This window comes from Micromys minutus (assembly GCF_963924665.1).
Source record: "Micromys minutus genome assembly, chromosome: 4".
NCBI classification, from domain to species: Eukaryota; Metazoa; Chordata; class Mammalia; order Rodentia; family Muridae; genus Micromys; species Micromys minutus.
This window is the reverse complement of record NC_137973.1, coordinates 83,232,780-83,252,947: the sequence shown is the minus strand read 5'-3', so window position 1 is coordinate 83,252,947 and position 20,168 is coordinate 83,232,780. Positions and strand designations below refer to the sequence as shown.

At 45.3% G+C, this 20,168-nt stretch overlaps 1 protein-coding gene across 8 annotated transcripts in view; it reads left to right on the top strand.

Annotated features, from left to right (window-relative positions):
• The window catches only part of AK5 (adenylate kinase 5), a gene marked incomplete at both ends in the record, with an annotated part of 183,818 nt that overhangs the window by 102,865 nt on the left and 60,785 nt on the right, over nt 1-20,168 (top strand). For 6 of the 8 annotated variants that reach the window (XM_080916074.1, XM_080916076.1, XM_080916077.1 and 3 more), the window contains 2 exons: nt 12,644-12,737; nt 18,309-18,385. In XM_080916074.1, the coding sequence (XP_080772200.1) occupies nt 12,644-12,737; nt 18,309-18,385 (171 nt within the window). Of the gene's footprint in view, nt 1-12,643; nt 12,738-18,308; nt 18,402-20,168 lie in introns of all 8 variants that reach the window. The other 2 variants (XM_080916075.1, XM_080916078.1) reach the window with 2 other exon arrangements.

Genomic DNA, 20,168 nt, shown 5'->3' with positions numbered 1-20,168 from the left:
TGACGTCAGAAATTAACTCTGGGATTGTCACCGGGAAATAACTCAGGAGCTGGAGAGATGGCCCAGCTCTCAGGAGTCCTGTCTGCTCTCCAAGAGGACCCAGATCCGGTTACTGTCGCCCACATAGCTGCTCAGACCCATCTGTAACTCCAGTTCCAAGGGAGCCAATGCCCTTTCTGCCTCCCACAGGAGCAGGAACAAAGTAGTGCACATGCATATAGGCAGGCAAAACATAAAATAAAGCAAAACTTTAAAGAAAGAATTGGCCGTCAGGGCACATTATTAATAATGACAGAAAACAAATAGACCAAATCGTGTTTGCCTGCCAAAAATACAGGACAGCTAGGTTTCTTTATTACATTTCTTAACCATGGAATAAGCACGGCATTGCTTCACATAACAGCTGTGCTCTTGACAGGCCGTGTAGATCACCTTTTGGAAATCAGTAGTGTGTCCTTAAGCTCTTAGCCAAATAGAGATTTGAGGCTCTGTGAAGGACAATGCAGGGTTACCAGAAGCCAGGCCCTTCCAAGACTCTGTGGGTTTTGTTTTTTAATCCAGGAAGTGAATATTACAAGGCTGTATATTCTAAAAGCAATAGTGATAGTCTGGAATGAGTCAGCACTCAAGAACAGTGACTTCCTGGAGTGAGTCAGCACCCCAGATAAAATGGTGCAGGCTTCCACTGATGGAGAAGAGTTTCCGGCCAGCCCGGAAAACTGAGCAACCTAGGAAAGGAGGAGGGAAAGAGAAAGAAGGGAAGGGAGGGGAAGGGAGGGGACAGGAGGGTGCGTATTGGAACTGAGGATGAGAAGCTCAGCATGTAAAAGCCCTGACAACCTGAGTTTGGTCCCTGAAAGTAGAAAACCAACTCTCATAGTTGTCCTCTCTCTCTCTCTCTCTCTCTCTCTCTCTCTCTCTCTCTCTCTCCCTCTCTCTCTCTCTCTCTCTCTCACACACACACACACACATTAATCTTAAAGATAACAAATCCACAATCATTTGTCCCTGAGAACATCAGCAATTTTATGCTGAGTGCAGCTGGAAATTCCTCAGCTGTGTTATAACTAATCATAACTAACTTTGTTAAACTGAGAGCCAAAGAAACTCAGGGCCTGGTTGGCATTTGGAATGTGTGCACGTAGAGAGGTACACTTTCTCATTGTTCTAGATTTTATCATCGTCAGTGCGTGTGTATGTAGTATTTGTGTGTGTGGTGTGTAGGGGTGGTGTGTGTGTCTGTGTATGAGTGTTGAATGTGTGTGGTGTAGGCAGGTGATCTGTTTGGTATGTGTTATATATGTGTGTGTTTGTTTATTTATAGTGTAGTGTGTGTGTATGTGTGTAGTATATCTGTGGTGTGTGGTGGTGGTGGAGAGTATGGAAGGTGTATGTGTGTGTGTGTGTGTGTGTGTGTGTGTGTGTGTGTGTGTGTAGCCAGAAGACAACCTTCAAGCATCCTTTCTTTCTACCTGTTGGCAGGGTGTCTCTTGTTTCTGCTGTGCTGATTTTCAGACATGACAAATGTTTTACTTGCTAAGCCATCATGTAGGATCAAAGGGAACAATCTCTATGAAGCATTCTTAGAACAACCGAGGAAAGCACCTAATTGTGCTGTTCTGATTCCTAAACCCCAGAGAGACCCCCAAGCCAGACAGTGCTGGTCCAGTATGACTGTTTCCAGATGAAGTCTAGCCAGAATGCAGAGACACACTAGGGGTTTCAGCGGAATGGGGTGAAGCTGTCTGTATCAAAGTTCCTTCTGCCAAGGACTGACTTCTTAGCTGTCTCCTGGCATTTTTAAAACGTTGAGGTCATTTGAAAAGCAAATAACAATCCTCTTGCTTATCTTTTGTCTAAAACCAGCTTTTCCAATCAGTAATGTGTGACTTGAAGCAAGAAACCCATTATTTCTGAGTTAAAATTTGTCAACTAAAACCCCAGCCTGGCTATGTTTTCCTATCACGGCTTCCTTGGTTACTTGTTTTCTTGTTATCCTGCTGTGGCATAATACACTGAGCTCAGAAACCATGGGCATAAACATACATTTAAAAAGGCTCAGAAAACTGCCTGAGCAATTCAAAACCAAGTTGCTTCTACAGAAGACTCAGGTTCAATTCCCAGCACCCACATGGCAGTTTGCAACCATCTGTAACTCCAGTGCCAGGGCATCTGATGCCCTCTCCTGACCTCCTTTAGCACCGGGCACACACAGTGCACATGCATGCACACAGGCAAAGCACACATGCACATAAAACAGTAAGACATTAATTTTCTTCCTGTGGCTTTAGCAGACTCATGGGTTGCATCTCTCGTACTCCATTCTATAATGTTATTTTTGTTCTGAACATCTGGGAATGGAAGACTGTGGAGGTGTGGCCTTGACTCAGTCCAGCCACCACAGCCGAGCAGCTGAGATCAGATGATCAACAATCAGCTCCTGTGAAAGCCAGATGTTCTCTCTCACATCTAGAACTGCACAGCTGGGGAGGGAGGAGACGGAGCTCATTAGCCAGTCATGCCGGACACTCTCTGAGCCCTGAATTTAGGGAGAAACTGTCTCAAAATGTAACGTAGAGAGTGAGGGAGACACTTGACACCAACCTGCAGCCTCCATACACGTGGGCACATGCATAATAGCACACACATGCTGCAGACACATACAAAGGACGAAGGAAAACTTTGGACCCTGTGTGTTCACTCCAGGCCCAGTGTCTCCATAGCAACATTCATTCTTGGCAGTGCCAGTCAAACTGCTGAATTAGAAGATGTTCATCACTGGAGGCAGGAAAAATGGAATTGCAGCCGCGGCAGCTCTGTCTGTCCTGTGTTGTTCAGGTTAACTGTGCACCATGTGCATTAGTCTGTGTGTCTTCTGAGTTATCAGCTCACACACACTGTAGCATTCTTCCTCAGGACCCAGGTATGTGGTGGTTTGTATATGCTTGGGCCAGGGAGTGGCACTAGTAGGAGGTGTGGCCTTGTTAACGTGGGTGTGGCCTTATTCAAGGAAGTGAGTCGTCGTAGGCGTGGGCTTTAAGACCCTCGTTCTAACCTTCTGAAAGCCAGTCTTGTACTGGTGGCCTTCAGGTGAAGATGTAGAACTCTCAGCTCCTCCTGCACCATGTCTGCCCGGATGCTGCCATGCTCCTGCCTTGATGATAATGGACTGAACCTCTGAACCTGTAAGCCAGTCCCAATTAAATGTTGTCCCTCTAAGAGTTGCCTTGGTGTCTGTTCATAGCAATAAAACCCTAACTAAGACAACGTACAGCCATGCCACCAAGTAGAACACCTGGCTGACCCAAAGCCATGTTAGTGATTCTGGACCTTTGGCCCTCTCCCCTAATAGTGAGCATTCCTTCTGTGTGGAAACAGTTCAGAATGAGGTGTGTGAGGAATAGTTTTAAAATCTTGTCAAATAGATACTAGAATCCTAGGATCATGCAAAGTGGTTGAAACTTCTGGAACAGAAGTTTCTTAGCATGTTTCTCAATGACAGATTAACTACTGTACAAATAGAATTACACATTCTAAATTGCTTAGGCCTGGCTGTGCTTAAAAGTGTGTTGTGGAAGTTATTGAAAAGCATAAGATGAAAATGGAAGTTATTTTTTCAGCGTTCCTCTGATGGACAAGATGGGACAAACCCCAGATCAAAAGAGGGGAACGCCCCAGATGCATTGGGTGCTCCTAACAAGTTGCTTGGCTCAGCTGCTCTGTAATGACTGGTGTGTTCCAGGCGATGAAGATGGCCGACTTAAAATTTAACTGAATCTCTCGGTTGCTCACTAGATATAACTAAAGAAAAGCTAAAATTGCACATCCTAAGCAAGTACTAATATTGTCTTAAGGTGAGGTGAGAATGTGGCTGTACCAATTAGGTGCCTAGATTTTAAAAGCCTACATCGGTCTGTCTGTGTTTTCTCGGGCACTTACAGCCACCACTGTCGTTCAGCTGCGCTAATTGTGAAGCCAGTCTGTGCGACCCTAATTAATAATAGCTCTGAAAAAAAATAATAATAGCTCTGATTTGTCTGAGAAGATGGCTAAGTAGGTCATGGTTTTATGCAGAAGGAAATGGCTTTTTGTAGTCAAAGGCTATGGTCTTGAGGTGTGTGTGCATGCACCATGTGAGGTTCATCTGGCTGTGGTCCTTGGTGTGTGTGCACGCACCATGTGCGATTCATGGACACCTGGCCTGGTGACCTGGTGTCAGCCCTGCTGCTGTCGGTTTTCTGTAAGTCCACCACTTTGCCCTCAATCTCCCCTTTTGCACTTTGAGTCAGGAAATAATGGCAGGATTCCCTCAAGAAAGCAGTTTATACATATACACCATCACCTTTCGAGGTGAACACAGAAACCTCGCCTAGCCCCTGGGACATTTCTTGTAAAGACAATGCCACTGAGGCAACTGTTCGTTCGTAAGCCCTGTGTCCCTTGTAAAGACATCCTTCAGGTGAAGCGAGCCGAAGCAGGCTGCGGCACAGGGCAGCCCTGCACCAGAGACTCACTTCCTGACCCTGCGTTCCCTTGCACAATGTATCCTCTTCGTGAGCTTCTGCTTGGTCCAAAGCGGAGCCTGAGGAGAGCTGAGCTCATCTCTTACCCATCAAGCTTTGCGAGCCTTTAGCAAGCTCTTGTGGTGTTTACTACACAAGGGAAGCAGAGGCTCTAAACAGAAGACCCATTCGGGGAAGGAGATGCCAGCCATTTAAGACTGAAGGTGGACCCTAGCTGGTAAAATTTATTAAGAAACGTAATTACACAGCCAGGTTATTAAAATGGTGTTGGCCGGCTGTGCACTTGTGATTCATCGACTATTGCCAGATACAAATTCTGTACATGGGGCCGAATGGATCAGCAGTCAAGCACTCTGGCTGCTCCGTCAGGTGATCAGGAACCAGTCCCAGCACCACACTGTAGCCCAGGAAAGTCTGTAACTCCAGCTCCAGGAGATCCAATGCCCTCTTAGGGCCTCCACGGACATACATTTAGACCAAATACATACATCCATAAAATAAAAATATTTTAAAAAATCTTTAGACCCTAGCGCAGACAAGGATCTTAATAAACCCTTCTATCTAGACTGTAAAAAACTCAATAAAGTGAAAGCCTTATTTCCATGACACCAAATCTCTTGTACAGGGCGTACAGTTTATACAAAGTTTTAAAGTGTTAATGTTTCCACACACTGGACATTCTTACCACGGCAGGCGGGGGGGATGTGCATTGTAAGTTTAGAGGAATATCATATCTGCATGGCAATACTGAAGGAGAATGTCTCAGGATAATACTCATGACAAAGATCAAACACTCCATAAATACGTGCTGTTGGAAACTTGCTATGAGATGGAAATGAATTTACGGGGAAATGTATCGAGAAACTGATTGTGACTCACCAGCTTTTAAGAGACAGAGAACCCAACAATACTCAAGGATGAGAATCTATGAACTCATTCTTCACTAATACCCTCAACGATGTCGGCCTCTAGGGACAGTAAATGTTGGGGCTCAGGAGTCTCCTCCAAAGCTTTTTCAATGACGGCAGCAACTAGAGGATCCAAAGGAAGAGCAGAAATATCCGGGGAAAGGTCTGGCCCTGGTACCAGTCCTCTATGTCACCCAAGGATAGAGTGAATTATTTTTAGAAGGTATCCTGCAAAGCATGATGGGTTTTATGGATGTCTTGCAAAGTTGCTCTGTGGCATTGCAAAAGCTGACAGGTCACTTGTTTTATGTGATCAGATTTGCCTTATTCCACAAAGCCCAAAGGCTGCATTTGGAATTAGCATTTGTTTTTCTCAGAGCCCGGTGCCCTTGAAGCTCCTGCTGTATTCCGGTCCCCGTCTGTAATTGAACCTGTGTACCAAATAGGATGCTTCCTCTAAAAACGTGAAGAGGCCTGTTGTGTAGCAGTTGTGAGCTCCCCCTGATTCGGTAGAGAAGGCTGTTTATTCTAGTCTCCTTTAAGAAGAGGTAGACTATGTCTTCCGTGCCACAAGATGGAGACCAGACTCAGGGGAGTCCAGTGCTCCTCGGTGCAAAGGTTACTTTGTCTCCAAGTGCAGTCACACCAGAACAGAACAGAACCAGATACTGCCAGTGATTGGTGTGGAAGAAATTTCTTCCAGGAGCTCAGGATGAAAAGTGCAGACTGAGGCCCATGGAACAGAAAATTAACTGCAGGTAGCCAAGTCAAGCAGGTGCAAAAGACAGAGCCAGAATTCAGTGAACATTCTGCAGAATCATACAATGCCTCTATGTCTTTCTACGGGGTCAGAATTCATTAAATGGTAAGTTTATAGCAGTGTCAGTTTTGCTGATTACAGTTTACTAGGTAGTTACCGTTTTCCCTTGATATCAGCCATTGACAAACATAGGTTCTCTGTTACAGTCTTAATTATTGATGTTAATAATTAATAACTTTCAGATCACACATTGCATATCACACAAGCAATGTGCATATTTGTGTGTGTTTGTGTGTGTGTGTGTGTGTGTGTGTGTGTGTGTGTGCCTGGGGGGGCACGTGTGTGAAAGAATAGCTACAAAAGGTTAAAGAAACCACAGAAGTGTTCAAGGAGTCCAGAGTCTCGCTGGAGGCAGAAGACAGCTGACAGAGATGCAGAGAGTAACTTCTGCAATAATGAGAACATTAATAAACCTCACCAGATCCCTGTTACTAGGGCCTTGAGTGCAGAGGCAAGCCCCAGGGTCACAGATCTGAGCCAAACCTAAGGGCTAAGCCAAACTAAAGAAGCTAAATAAGGATGATGGAGACCACAGAGTCCAAACATATAAAGGACAGATAGATACAAAAGTAGACTGTAACATCAGTGGAACCCACTTGAGGGTGTGCTCTGCCTGTCGGTCCTTGATCTCCTAATGCACACCCTGAATGCTCAGTGTTAGCCTTCAGGATTTCACATCCTCCTTTCTTTGCAGGGTCCTGATGAGGGTATTGTATCCTGCTGTAGTCCCGATAAGTTGTGAGTCTGGTTTCCCTGATGTAATTTGAACACACCCATATGTCCCTATGTTCCCAATGGACTTTGTCGAGTATATAATGGTCCCTAGGGTAGTTATCAGTCTGTGCCTCCGGTGGTGCTGGGCACACTGGTGTTTATGTTCACAGCAAGAAACTGAGCCTTCCTAACTCAGCATCCGCACTCAACATGGTGCCAAATGCTGGTTGTAAAATGGAGTAACAGAAGGCGAGGCACGGCCTGAACGTCACTATGTTACCAATATGGAGTAACCTGGGCAGGGTGCAGGCTAATCTCAAAAGGGACGCGTGCGTGTTTCCCAGAGTGCAGTTGGTGGGTTTTCCATGGGACGCTGGGTCTCAGTCCCCTTCTGTTTTCCAAATCAACCACTCACTGTCTTAAAAGCTCTGCCACATCCCCTGACCCTCCATAGGTCAGTCCGGACCCCACACGTGGCTGAATCAGCTAAGAGTGTAGTTGGTTGGATGATAGATGGCCAATAAAATTGTTTTTCTATGCAATAAAAATTTAGCAAATAAAATGTAGGTATTCCTTTTAGACAGTAACCAGTCTCTCCACTGGCTGCTTGTCAAAGCCCTAAGCCAGGGGCGTCCAGCCTTTTGATGCTGATATTTAACATCGTCACCTACAAAAATTCTGAGCCATATTCATAGCCACCTTAGCCACATGTTAGCCCTGGGCCACAGGCCCATGTTAGCAAACCAATAAAGTAATCAATTGCCCTGCTGCCTAGTCCTTTGCATTCACATGAGCTCTTAGCTGCAGAAGCATCTACCAGAGTGTGAAGTCCTTGTCTTTACTCCGTTATTACAAGTTGGATTCCCAATTCTCAATCTTCCTTTCCTCCTCAAACATTTATGATTTTTTTTTCTGAAACTTGGGGCAAAATTGCTCAATTAGCTTAAGAGTCAGTGAGAACATTATTTTTTTTTAACAACTCTCCATCCTGTAATTACTTCCTATCATTGGGCCATCTTGCTGAGAAGTTAATTGCTCTGAAACTGAGATCGGCCGTTTGTTTTTAGGCAGGAGGGGGCTGATACCACAGAGTATCCGAGCTGTGGAGAGAAGTCAGGGAAGAAGTCAGGGCGGACACTGAGACACTCAGAAGTTGGCCGTAGCCCTCGAGCTAAAAATGGGAAGGAAAGAGATACAAGATAATTAAGAACAAGGTTTGGTTCCTCCCAGAGCTAAAACAACTTAGTTTTTAGAGCAAAAAGAATGGTACAGAGGAGAACCTAAGGTCTGGTCCCATCTGCTTTCTCCACCAAATCTATCGGCTTCAAAAGTCCTTACTCTCTAGGCCAACTGCTTCTTGTGGTGATTAATACTTCATGTGGTTCCAGAACTCCACAGGGATGTTTGGCAGTGATTGCTTACAATTGCAAAACAGATTGATCACCTGGCCGGAGTAAAGCTTAATCGGTGGTAAGCGGTCCTCACGTAGCTGAGCTCTGCTGTCCCATTCTTGTCCATACCTGTGGTTCTCACTTCAGGTGTGTGCCCAAAGGTTTCAGGGACAGTAGGGGCTACTCTCCAAATCCGAAGAAAGCCTTGAAATACCTTCAAGAAGAAGGACGATGTGTAACCCAGAAGCACCTCACTTGTACTGAAGTCTCCGTTCCATTGCCCGTTCTTCCTGATCCCAGGAAGGCCCTTTCGTTCGTCAGTTTGCTACCCTTGCCTGTGAAAAGCACACTAACACCTGACAACCTGTGACCATATCCTCCAACTCTGCTATTGTCCCTCGGCCCCGGTATCACAAAAGCACACTCGGTCTCAGCACGGAACACACGGAACACTGGATAATGATCTGCATGTTAAGTAATTCATCACTGACCTTAACATCCATGAAGGCAAAGGCATTGCCGTAACATTGAATTCATTGAACTCAATTAAAATGTGTCCCAGTGTAATACTTACAGATCTATCCAATGTGGGAGAACATGGGCAAGTTCTTCCTGTGGCTGTTTGCCTATCCAGTTTGATCGTTTACTGTTCCAACAAGACACCTCCATGAATACTAAATGCTGTTTGTAAGGATTTCCAAGGAGGGTCTCTTAGCATTAGCAACTATGCATTGGCTGAAAACCTGACTCCTTTTCCTACATATTCCTGACACCTTTCACAGCCGGCACTGTATTCCTGTCAGACACATTTCCCATAGTTTATAATTTTCTACTTGATTTCTATTGACTCTTCCACATAATTATGAACTGGGCATATTTAGCCATCACAGCTAGTCAAGAAGACAGAAACATTTATTTGTACTGACAAGTGATCCCAATGCTGGAAGGTGCCAGGAAAGGAGAGGAAAGTGCAGGGAAGAGGAGGAAAGGAGTGGGAATAGCCTGGTGGGTTACTGCGTGGCTAGTGTGTGCCAGGCGCTGGGCTCCATCCGTAGCAGCGATGATGGTGGTGGTGGTGATCAGATGAAGCATCTCAACTAAGGAAAAAAATAATGAATGGGAAAGAAAAGAACAACAACAAACAAAAAAGAGATTGATTTTGATCATCCATCTTCTAGGGCTAAAATTAGCCCTAGTCAAACATCTCATGGCTTTGACCGTGTGCATGTCTATGAATGCAATCTTATGAAAGCATGTGTGTATGTGAGTGTGTGTGTGTGTGTGGTGTGTGTATGTGAGAGAGGGGGAGAGAGAGAGAGAGAGAGAGAGAGAGAGAGAGAGAGAGAGAGAGAGAGAGTAAACTTGGGAACTTAGGAGACAATAGTTAGGAAAGGAACCAATCTGACAAAGTCAAAATCTGGCTTCTAAGGCTCAAGCTTCTTAAATTTGCAGACTTTCATGACAAAGGTTCAAATATTTATCCAACAATTTTATAGTATTTGAAAGCCTCTAGTTTCAAGAATGCTGGGAAGGAAGAGAGAATAGAAAAACAGTGGGAAAAGATTCAGTTAGCTTTCTGTTTGGTTCAGTTTGGTGTTAGTGTCTGACTGACACTCACATGCCACTAAGTAAAGAGGAGGAGATGAGTATGGTCCTCAGCCCCAGAGAGCACAGCATCTCTCCTCCACTTTCTCCTTGTGACCTTCTCTGTTCCAGGTTCTCTAAGTGTTTTAGTCATCTGCTGCTTTAACAAGGACAAGACCAACATGGACTAATCTTTCTTCCTTGTGTCACTGTCACCTGGTACAGAATCTGTCCTGCGGGATGAGCTCAGTGAATAACGGGGGCAGGGAGTGATGGGTAAAGTCACTTGCTTCAATAGCCTGATGACTTGAGTCTGACCCAATGCAGTCCTACAAAGAGATAGGTAGAGGGGGAAAACTTATCCAGAAGCTCATGGGTAGTTAACCTAGCATACACAGAGCAGCAGGAAAAACAAAACAAAACAAAAAACAAAAAACCAAGAGAGACTCTATCTGTATGTGGGAGGCAGATGATGTCATTCCTCAGGAGTCATTCACCTTGTTGGTTTTGTTTAGTTTTTTCAATTTATTTGTTGTTATTTCGTGTGGGGGGTATTCTGCATGCATGTTATACCTGTGTACCACATAAGGGATGTGAATTTAGAAGCCACAAAGGGCATGAGACAACCTGGGACTGGAATTACCGATGGTTTTGAGATGTCATGGGGGTGCTTGAAATCAAACCCAGGTTGTCTGGAAGAGCAGCCAGTGCTCTTTTCCTGCTGACCCATCCGTGGTTTTATTTAAGACAGGATCGTTCACTGGCATCTGAGGCTGGCCAGCAAACCCCAGGGATCTGCTTATCACTGGCTTACTAGCACAGATGTGTTTCACAATGAGGGGGCAGCTATTGAAGCCGAGGGGCCTCCTGTGGCAGGGGAGGAAGACCCTGGGAGAGAGTTTTGATTGAAATTCCTGAGACAGAAGAGACAATTTCTGAACAGCACTCAGGGGAAATATGAAACTGAATCAATGCTGATAACACAGGCCATTTGTTTCCTTCAGACTCATTCCCAAGTTTAATTAAAGGTGAGCTCCTGAAGGAGGATTGAGTTGGCACCTTCCCACTGGGGCTGGCACATCTGGGCTAGCTGATGGTAAGAGAGGGAGGCTGGGGAAGGCTGTCCCCAAGGAGGTTCCTGAAGCCTGTTGATTCCAGACAACACAGTCAAACAAAGACCTGTTTCTGCCACTGAAAATGTTGCTGGCTGTGTACACCCTGCACATGAAGTCCACTTCTCCGTTCACTTCTGTGACTCCTGCTATAATCTAGGTGTTTCCTGTGAGCTGTCCCCTCTCTGTAACTCCCTTTGTAATCTAGGTGTTTCCTGTGAGCTGTCCCCTCTCTGTAACTCCCTTTGTAATCTAGGTGTTTCCTGTGAGCTGTCCCCTCTCTGTAACTCCCACTGTAATCTAGGTGTTTCCTGTGAGCTGTCCCCTCTCTGTAACTCCCTCTGTGATCTAGGTGTTTCCTGTGAGCTGTCCCCTCTCTGTAACTCCCTTTGTAATCTAAGTGTTTCCTGTGTGCTGTCCCCTCTCTGTAACTCCCTCTGTGATCTAAGTGTTTCCTGTGTGCTGTCCCCTCTCTGTAACTCCCTCTGTGATCTAGGTGTTTCCTGTGAGCTGTGCCTACCTCTGTAACTCCCTTTGTAATCTAGGTTTTTCTTGGGAGCCTTTAAAAGATGTTTCCATTTGTTTGTCATGGGAAAACTCATGCCTTGCTCAGACTAGGAAGCTTAGTCAGCATGTCAGCATGAAACCTCTACTTTCCCTCTTCAGTCCTCTCATTAAAGGACATCCCACAGATTACCCTGTGACCTCTGTAACTTGGGACCCTTGAGTAAGAGAAGGGCCGGCTCAGTGGGGAAAGCATTTGCTGCACAAACATGAGAACTTTAGAGCCTCAGAACCCAATAAAGGCCGCCACAGTTGTGTGCTTCTACCAGCCAGCACCTCGGTGGTGAGAGGGAGCTTGAGACTGGAGAGTAACTGAAAGGTCATGAGACAGACTGGTGCATGCAGTAACAGACAAAGGAGCAAATCTCAAACGAGGCAGAAGATGAGGTTTCAAATCTGAGGTTGTCCTCTGACTTCTGTGCACAGATGGATATACCAGACACACACACACACACACACACACACACACACACACAGTAAAAATTTCAAAGAAATCCTAGACACCAAACATCAACTTACAGCCTGCACATGCATACAACACATAGGCATGCACACATGTATGTACTTGTGCATACTCACATACAATGTACACACAATAAATGAATAGATGGATGGATGAGAAATGGGTAGCTAGATGATAGATAGATAGATAGATAGATAGATAGATAGATAGATAGAGATTATAGAAAATCTTTATCACTGTTGTTTATAATTATATATTTTTATCTTTTTAATAGGAAAACCAAATCAGAAAGCCATAAGTAAATTTGAATTAAGTTTTCAGAATTTGCCTTATATATTGAGAAAAGGCTGCCCACCTTTCTTATCCACGGTGACTGAACTTCCTTCTGCCCCTCCCCATGTGGCCAGAGATCTGAGTTAAAAGACTCTCTAAAGATCTGGTTAAAGATGCAGCTGCTTTAACTCATAGCTCCTCATAGACACAACTGGACGGTTTTCGCTTGAGTTTTCAGACTCAACTCAATTATGTGTCTCATGCTGCAAACTTGTCTGTCTTGGTCCCCAGTTTGATGCTGACCGAGATGAGGATGCAGTGTTCCATGACATCAGCATGGCCGTCGACAACAAGCTGTTTCCAAACAGAGAGACCCCGACGACGGGTAAGTCTCCACGTGCCTTGGCCTCAGAACACCATGACCAACTCCCAGATGAGCCAGGACTTTTATCAGTGGCTCGAGCTTTGACACCGAGGCCCCATCCTTAGCTTCATTCTTTCTTATTCAAAAATGAAGATTGAAAAACACTGAATAGAAGGGAAAGGCTAAAAATCCGTCCCTGTGAATTTGCCGATGCTTTTCTTGTCATAGTATAGATAAATCCTTAATCACTGTCATGTGACATAGCACCTGTGTCTCAGTAGTAGAGAGGAGTCTAGCGTGCCCATACTTCGTGCAACTATAGCAGGTTGTAGTCCTCAGGCCCCTCTACTTTGCACAACCTTGTCTTGCTCTGCCCAGGGAGAGCATCCTCCTCCTCTGGTAGCTACACCCATTCCACCCCATAGCTCTACGGTCGTTTTTCTCCTTCTTTTCTAAGCCCTCAGCCCTGAAGCCCTGTCATGGGACACTTGAGAGAGGACTCATACCTGACATGGTTACATTCTCCATGCCTCTTTGTCTGTCTGTCTGTCCGCACACCCCCTTTTTTCTGGAGTAATCATTTTGTATAAATCATTCTCAATATTTTTACCATAATGCCTAGAACTTTGAGGCTTTCCTTTATGAGATCACAATGCAAAAGAATAGAGAACAATTTAATTAGGTTTAAAAACAAAGGTTTGGGAGCTGAGAAAACAGTCCCATGGTATGATGCTTGTCTTGTGTGTGCTTGGCCCTAGGTTAAGTTCCCTACACAACGAAATAATTAGATATAGAGTTGTAGATGGACACATTGATAGATGATAGATAATAGTTGGTAAAGAGATGCAGAGAGAGATAAAATAGAAAACAGGTGATAGATAAATGAGAGATAACTCTACGGCCATACCACCCCAATCTTGTCTGATCTTGGAAGATAAGCAGGGTCGGGCCTGGTTAGCACTTGGATGGGAGACCGCCTGGGGATACCAGGTGCTGTAGGGTTTAAATAAATAAATAAGAGATGAAACAGCTATAGATAGATAATAGGTATAAACATCTAGATGATTGATGTAGATGATTGGCTGATATTATGTGGAGGAGATATGAGAGAGTGTTATAGACATCAGGAAATAACTATATAGATGATTGGTGTGCACTGATGATCATTGATGATTGATCGATTGATTGATTGGCTGACTGGCTGATGCTGTATTGTCTATGTTCACACTATATTCAGGTAAATCGGCCACTCTGAAAACAGCATGGTCTGGCTTTTCTTTGAACCCCTGGAAGCCAAAAAATAACAAATAAAAAGCTCCGGCTGCAGCACTGACGGTCCAGAAGGAGCCTCAGCCTGGGGGAGTGTAAACCCACTCCAGCTCTCCTCCAGAGCTAGTCAGAAGTGCTCCTGCTCGCGCCGCTGCTCAGTTGGCATTCCTCAAGGGCACCACAGAAATCCACAATTTCTTTTCTGCTTTCATGGTGTTGGTAGCCTTGACATCTTCCATCCTGGGACTCTCCTGCCTGTCAGCAACCCTGCTGCTGGAGGTTATGAGAACCTCAGAGAACCTCTAGCTGTCCCGCCTCCTGTGACTTCTGTGGGCTGGGTAGCACTGCCCTTCCCTTGTCTAAACACCCAAAATCCTCAGCTGTCCCATTCCTGGTGTAGCAACACCTCTGCCCTTCACTACACTATCCTTGGAGTTGTCTGATTGGCTTAGCTCCCGCCTCTGGCCTTTGTACCAGCTCTTCCAGTCACAGGGGACGCCTGTCTCCATGTGCGCTTCCAGTGCCCCAGCTCCTCAGCCTCAGCTTAACAGACCAGATCCTCTTCCTTGCCTCTGTTTAAGAGATGTCTTCAAGAATTGGTGAGGATGTATATGTCTCCCTCTCCCTCCCCATCCCCCCTCTAGTGTGTGTGTGTGTGTGTGTGTGTGTGTGTGTGTGTGTGTGACACTCAGTATGAGTCTCACAGGAAATAGTACAGAAAGCCTTTCTTTTCAAGCTGCCCACGTCCGCTGACATCTCATAGGTCCACCAGCTCCTCGCCTTGAGCCCAAATATGTATTTGGGGCTCCTCTGCCTTTTCCTCTATGCTGCAGACCCATGACCTCTGTGCGGTTCCTCAGAGACCTCCTCTGTGGGGCCCATTAGTACTTGCAGCAGAGCCATCTCTACCTGTGTGCCAGCCTATCTCCACGAACTCGCATTTCCTTATCTAGAAAAAGGAGACAGAGTGCTTGCCTCATCGGGCCATTGGAACGAGGGTTTTGGTAAAGAGTTTGTGGGTAAATGGGTTCTCTGTCCCTGGGAAGACTGCATATGAGCGGTGCATTTGCAAAGAACATGAAGACTCATGGGGAGACGCCATGTCTTAAACCATGGTTTGCCCTCCTTCCCGCAGATCCATCTCTTCTAATTCTTTCCTCCTTCCTAACCTCTCTCCAGCCCTGTCCTGGAGTCACTGAAGAACCATCCCTGTTTTTTCTCACTGGGAGAACACAGGGCTGCTCCCCAATAGAGTTCTGCCAAGTGTGGCTGACACCCCTGCCTGTGGCATAAGAGTGGGGTTCTCAAGCTCAGTGTGGACCCACTGACAGGAACTTTGGGGTGCACAGAGAGACAGGGACAGCATGTGTTGAGGGAAATGCACAAGTCCTAGGGTTCATCCCCAGTCATTCAGCATCTGTGAGCAGAACGCCCGTAATTTCTAACATCATCCTAAGAGTTTAACAGAAACAGGGACAGGAGCTATTACTTAAGAGAAAAAGACAGAAAGGTAGAAGATTCCCGTTCACATCTGCCCTCCAGGGTCTTTGGCACACCAGGTACCAAGTGTATCTTCCTGTAACTTTAGATTGACATCTATGACACTGTCCCCAAGAGCAATGTGATTCAGGTCAGATGAAACACCTGAAGGTAATATTACTGAAGACCAGCCAAACTGTAACAAATGACACCAGATGGGTGGGGAGTCCTTTCAGCTTAGACCTTTCTTTGTTATCTAAAAGGATATCTTTAAGTCTGAAGACAAACTGGAAACCTCAAAAGAGGGAGAGATGAAATTCAGGCGACCACTTTTTGTCAAATGTCTGAATCCTGTGGTCATTTCTGAGAAAGAAAATCCTGTCTGCTGTCTCATGGGCCTGTGATGACTAAAAGACAGTCTGAACGGGAACATCACCCTGTTTGTCTCCCAGTGCATTTGCTGAGCCTTGGGCTATTAGTAAATCCTCATTTTCAGAAAACTAAACAACCTGCGTTTTGTTTTGTTTAAAAATACAAGCCGTCCAATCATTATCTGAGCTGATAATGATATGCTTTGTCTCTCATCTGAGATGTAAAAATACTGCAGTTGCCAATGGCAACCATGTGCCAAGATATGCCATCCCTTAATGATACAGTAAGATTTCTGTCAAAGCCCTTGATTAGGAAAGATAATTGATCTCCTCTTCCACCTAAGCAGGAAGTTCGTTTTAATCAAAAGTCTTTTCATTATGATGTTACTGAAAATTATTTTCTAATGAATTTGCTGCTGTCTCAAGAGCTAGCTCTGGGCTCCCATTCACTGGGGTGTGTAAAGGCCCTTCAGATTGTACTTGCTGAAAACAGTTGGAAGAGTGGTTTCCAATTCAACAAACCAAGTAGGACAAGGCACTCCTCGCTGCTGTGTGTTCAGGAAGACTTCCTGTTCCGCTCCTGTGGCCTCGTAGGAATCATTCAGAGGCAGGGGTTAGGAAAACACTCCCACCCACACTCCTTCCTCCACTTGACTAGTCAAGTAAACAGCATCTACACTGGAGGCTGGTGAAAGCTCATTACATCCCTGAACACTGCTATCCACAAAAGCCACCCAGGAAGAGAACGTGATTGTCCTGGCTTGAACTAGACTCCGTTATTCTACCTGTGACGTTTCACAGCCCCTGAAATGTGCCTCACTGGGACGCGTTTATTGTCCCTCCTTGTCTCAGAATGCTGAATGGACAACCACTCCTAAGCCGTAGCACACTGCACTGAAAGGCAGTTTGGGTTGTCCTGCTTGGAGTGTGTTGTCAGCCATGTGTGGAGAAGGAAGAGAAATGGAAGCCCCAGGTTCCGTCATCCGTATCACACGGGTCACACCTCTTCAGGTTTCAGAAAGGATAAAACTGCAAACAACGGTCTAATGACAAGTACTTTCTCAGTCCGACAAGGCGTGTTCAGCGATGAGCAGATGGTACCACTCACCTCGATTCCATCAGAGCTTGAGGCTATAGCTTCACAAGTTCAAAGCCAGCATGAGTTAAAATGTGGGGTCTATTCCCCCAAAAAAAGGGAGTGAAGAAAAGCAGGAAGAAGGTGGAAACCCTCAGTGAGAAAACACCTTAACGCTGGTCTTAGAGGGAATAGGAAGCCATACTTCAGGTGCTATACTGTGAAGTTTATACAGTGTTCACTGTCATTTGAAAATCGACCTCTATTCCAGTTCAGATTCTATGTCAAGGCTGTGTTCTAGTGAAATATGAGGTGGTTTGTCATTTCACGGAATATGTACACCTTCTATGGGCACACTTTCCGGGCCAGGGAGGTGTGTGTGCCTAGGAAGGTGGCGTGTCTCCCATAGGAAAGAGTTGTTTAGTGAGGGCCACAGGTCAGCCATGCTATAAGAACACCATGGTGGAAATTAATGGTTTAAACCCGAGCCTTGGGGATTAATGGCATGTGATTCGATGCAGCCTGTACTGCCGAGAAGAAAGTCTTCCTGTATTAGTAAATATGATGTTCTCCCTTTGGGGAACATGGTGATTAGTTTTAACTGTCAACTTGACACAATCTAGGATCATAAAGGAAGGAACTCAAGTGAAGTGTTGTCTGGGTGTGGCTGGCCTGTGTGTATGTGGGTGTGGATTGTCATGATTGTCCGTTGAAGTGAGACCCCTTCCCTGAATGTGAACAACGCCATTTCTGGGTTGAGCCCTCAGCTGTATAGAGATGGAGAAAGTGTGTGAGAAGCCATTGGACAGGCTCTGTCATTGTCCCTGCTCTTGACAAGGGATGAGATGCCCAGCTGCTTGAGTCCCTGCCTTGACTTCTCAGTTTTGAAGTGAAACCTGGGGTTGAATGCCAACTAATTCCTTTCCTTACGTCGAGGAATTTGTCACAGCAGAGAAAACGAAACTAGAACAGAGGCTAAGGTTATCCACAGGCTTGAGGCAAAACTCCCTCTTCAGAATGGGGGAATCTGTCCTTATTCTAGAAGTTTCTCGATCATCCTCTGCTCTGTTCACGGAGCTCCTGTACTTCTGTTATTCTACAACACCCTGAAGCCATGTCTCCTGAATGCTCATATTTGCTCTCCAAGTTCAAATTCCTGAACCAGTGTCTGTGGAGAATCTGTACCCACTGTCATCCTCACGGACAGGTGGCTCTAGAACCTCACACTCTCTGGTTTCGGAATCTTGCTGTTGACAGATGAGCCTCCTCCAGAGCTAGTCCTTCTGAGGGTTGGGAGCAGGTCCAGAGCGTCTGCATCCTCGACCCCCGGCCCAGAAGGAGGGTAGCAGGTGGAGGGACACCGTCTCCATCAGCTAACTGTGTCTTTCTTAAACGTAGATTCAAGTGACCTCGACCCTTCCATGACGTTTGATGCTGGAGAGATTGTTGACACAGGATCAGATTACGATAACCAGGTAACTAAACCTACAAGTATTTTCTATTTAAATGGGTTTTCATCTTAGTCTCCGTGTTTTACGAATACCAACACTGAAGTATTCACTCTCCGGGATCTTGACAGGTCACTGATAATGGGTTTCATGTTAGGCATGGTCACCCATGGTCACCCATAGTCACCCATAGCCTTTACCTGCACTTGGGTCTCTCACCTTCCCTCATTCACAGACCCAAAGCAGTTAGTGAAGGAAGGAACTTAGGAAAAAAAATTTCTTCAGATGCAAATAACTTCCTCTCACCCAGGAATTTGCCTATACGCTATGGTGGCTAATTTTGTCTAGTTGAGTGGATTAATAAATGCAGAAGTCAGGAGCGAACTGTACCTCTGGGCAAAGGAAAGGGATCTACTGACAGAGAACAGAGTAAAAGAATCACTGTCCCATGGTCTACCACCCCAGCCTGAATGAGAAGAGAAGGAGGAGGAAGCCACTGAACAGCCACCCCCGTTCCCCACTCCACAAATTCACCAAGATTCAGAGATCTGAATCTGTTCTGTATCTAACTCTGCAGGGAGTGATGCCCAAGGAAAACATGGCCAATGAGCAAAACATATGTTCCCTTTGAAAAAAAAAAAACTGAAGAAATTTATCTGGGTCATTTTCCTCCCAGCAAGAACTTCCTCTACTGCCTATTGTAATGATCCAAAATAATTGGAAAATGATCTAACTTCCTAATTAGGCTTTAGGTTTCTTTTTTATTTTTCCTTAATGATAACATCTTAGTCTTCATGCCTCTCAGAAGTGATGGAGAGCCAAGTGTGTTCTTATGATGGCTTCTGCCCCCATTTCTAATTTATGTCTCAACTGAAGGAAATGTGTCTGCCCACGATATCCACACATGACTGTGTACTCTGTGTGTGTGTGTGTTCATAAATTAAGTTCCTTCCATGACAAACCATGAAATTATTGACAGGTATATAACACAGAATGGTCATCATGCATTTATAGAACCTGGTAACAGATATTAAGCATGTGCTACATAGAAAACTAAGCCCTTGGCTCTTTGCTGACTGCTGGGCTAACTCTCCACGGCATCTCCACAGGTAGGATTATGGTTTCTACTTCACAGACAAAAAGAGCCATTGGCCCACGGTCACACTAATAGAGGTCAGAGTAGGGATGGAACATAGGATGCACTTTCTTGTGTATGGTGTTTTCATCAACAGATGCTAACTGTACACATTAATGACTTTCACTGTGTTGTATCCATATATGCATGTAATGAATTTTGGTCATACCTACCCTCTCTTGACCTTCCTCATGTCTGTTGATTACGCAACACATTAGCCTTCTTTCACCTTCACACTTTGTCGTTTTATTTTAATAATGCAATGAGTGTGACTATGGTTATTCACATAAGGTCAGGGACATTTACAACAGCATTTGCACTCACCACTTAGAGCAGTAAAAAACTTGTCTCACCTCCAGTAATTACTAACTGCCTACACATCTGCAGGAGGGGCGGGGCCTCAGGACGGGGCGGGGCCTAGTGAATGTTCTCCTAGTCCATGACAGGATGTTGGCCCATCCAGTATTCACAAGTAACCACAGCTGCTGAGTTGAGGAGTACCATGGCCACATCATGGGGAGCAGAGTACTACTCTACAGCACCCCCCAACCTTGGTCTGTATTCCATGATGTTTCCTGGGCTTTGGAGAGGGTAATAGAGATGTCTAACTGTAGCACACATTTTGTAAGAATCGCAGTGTATCGCCTCCCATCCTACCATGGAAAGACAAGCCAG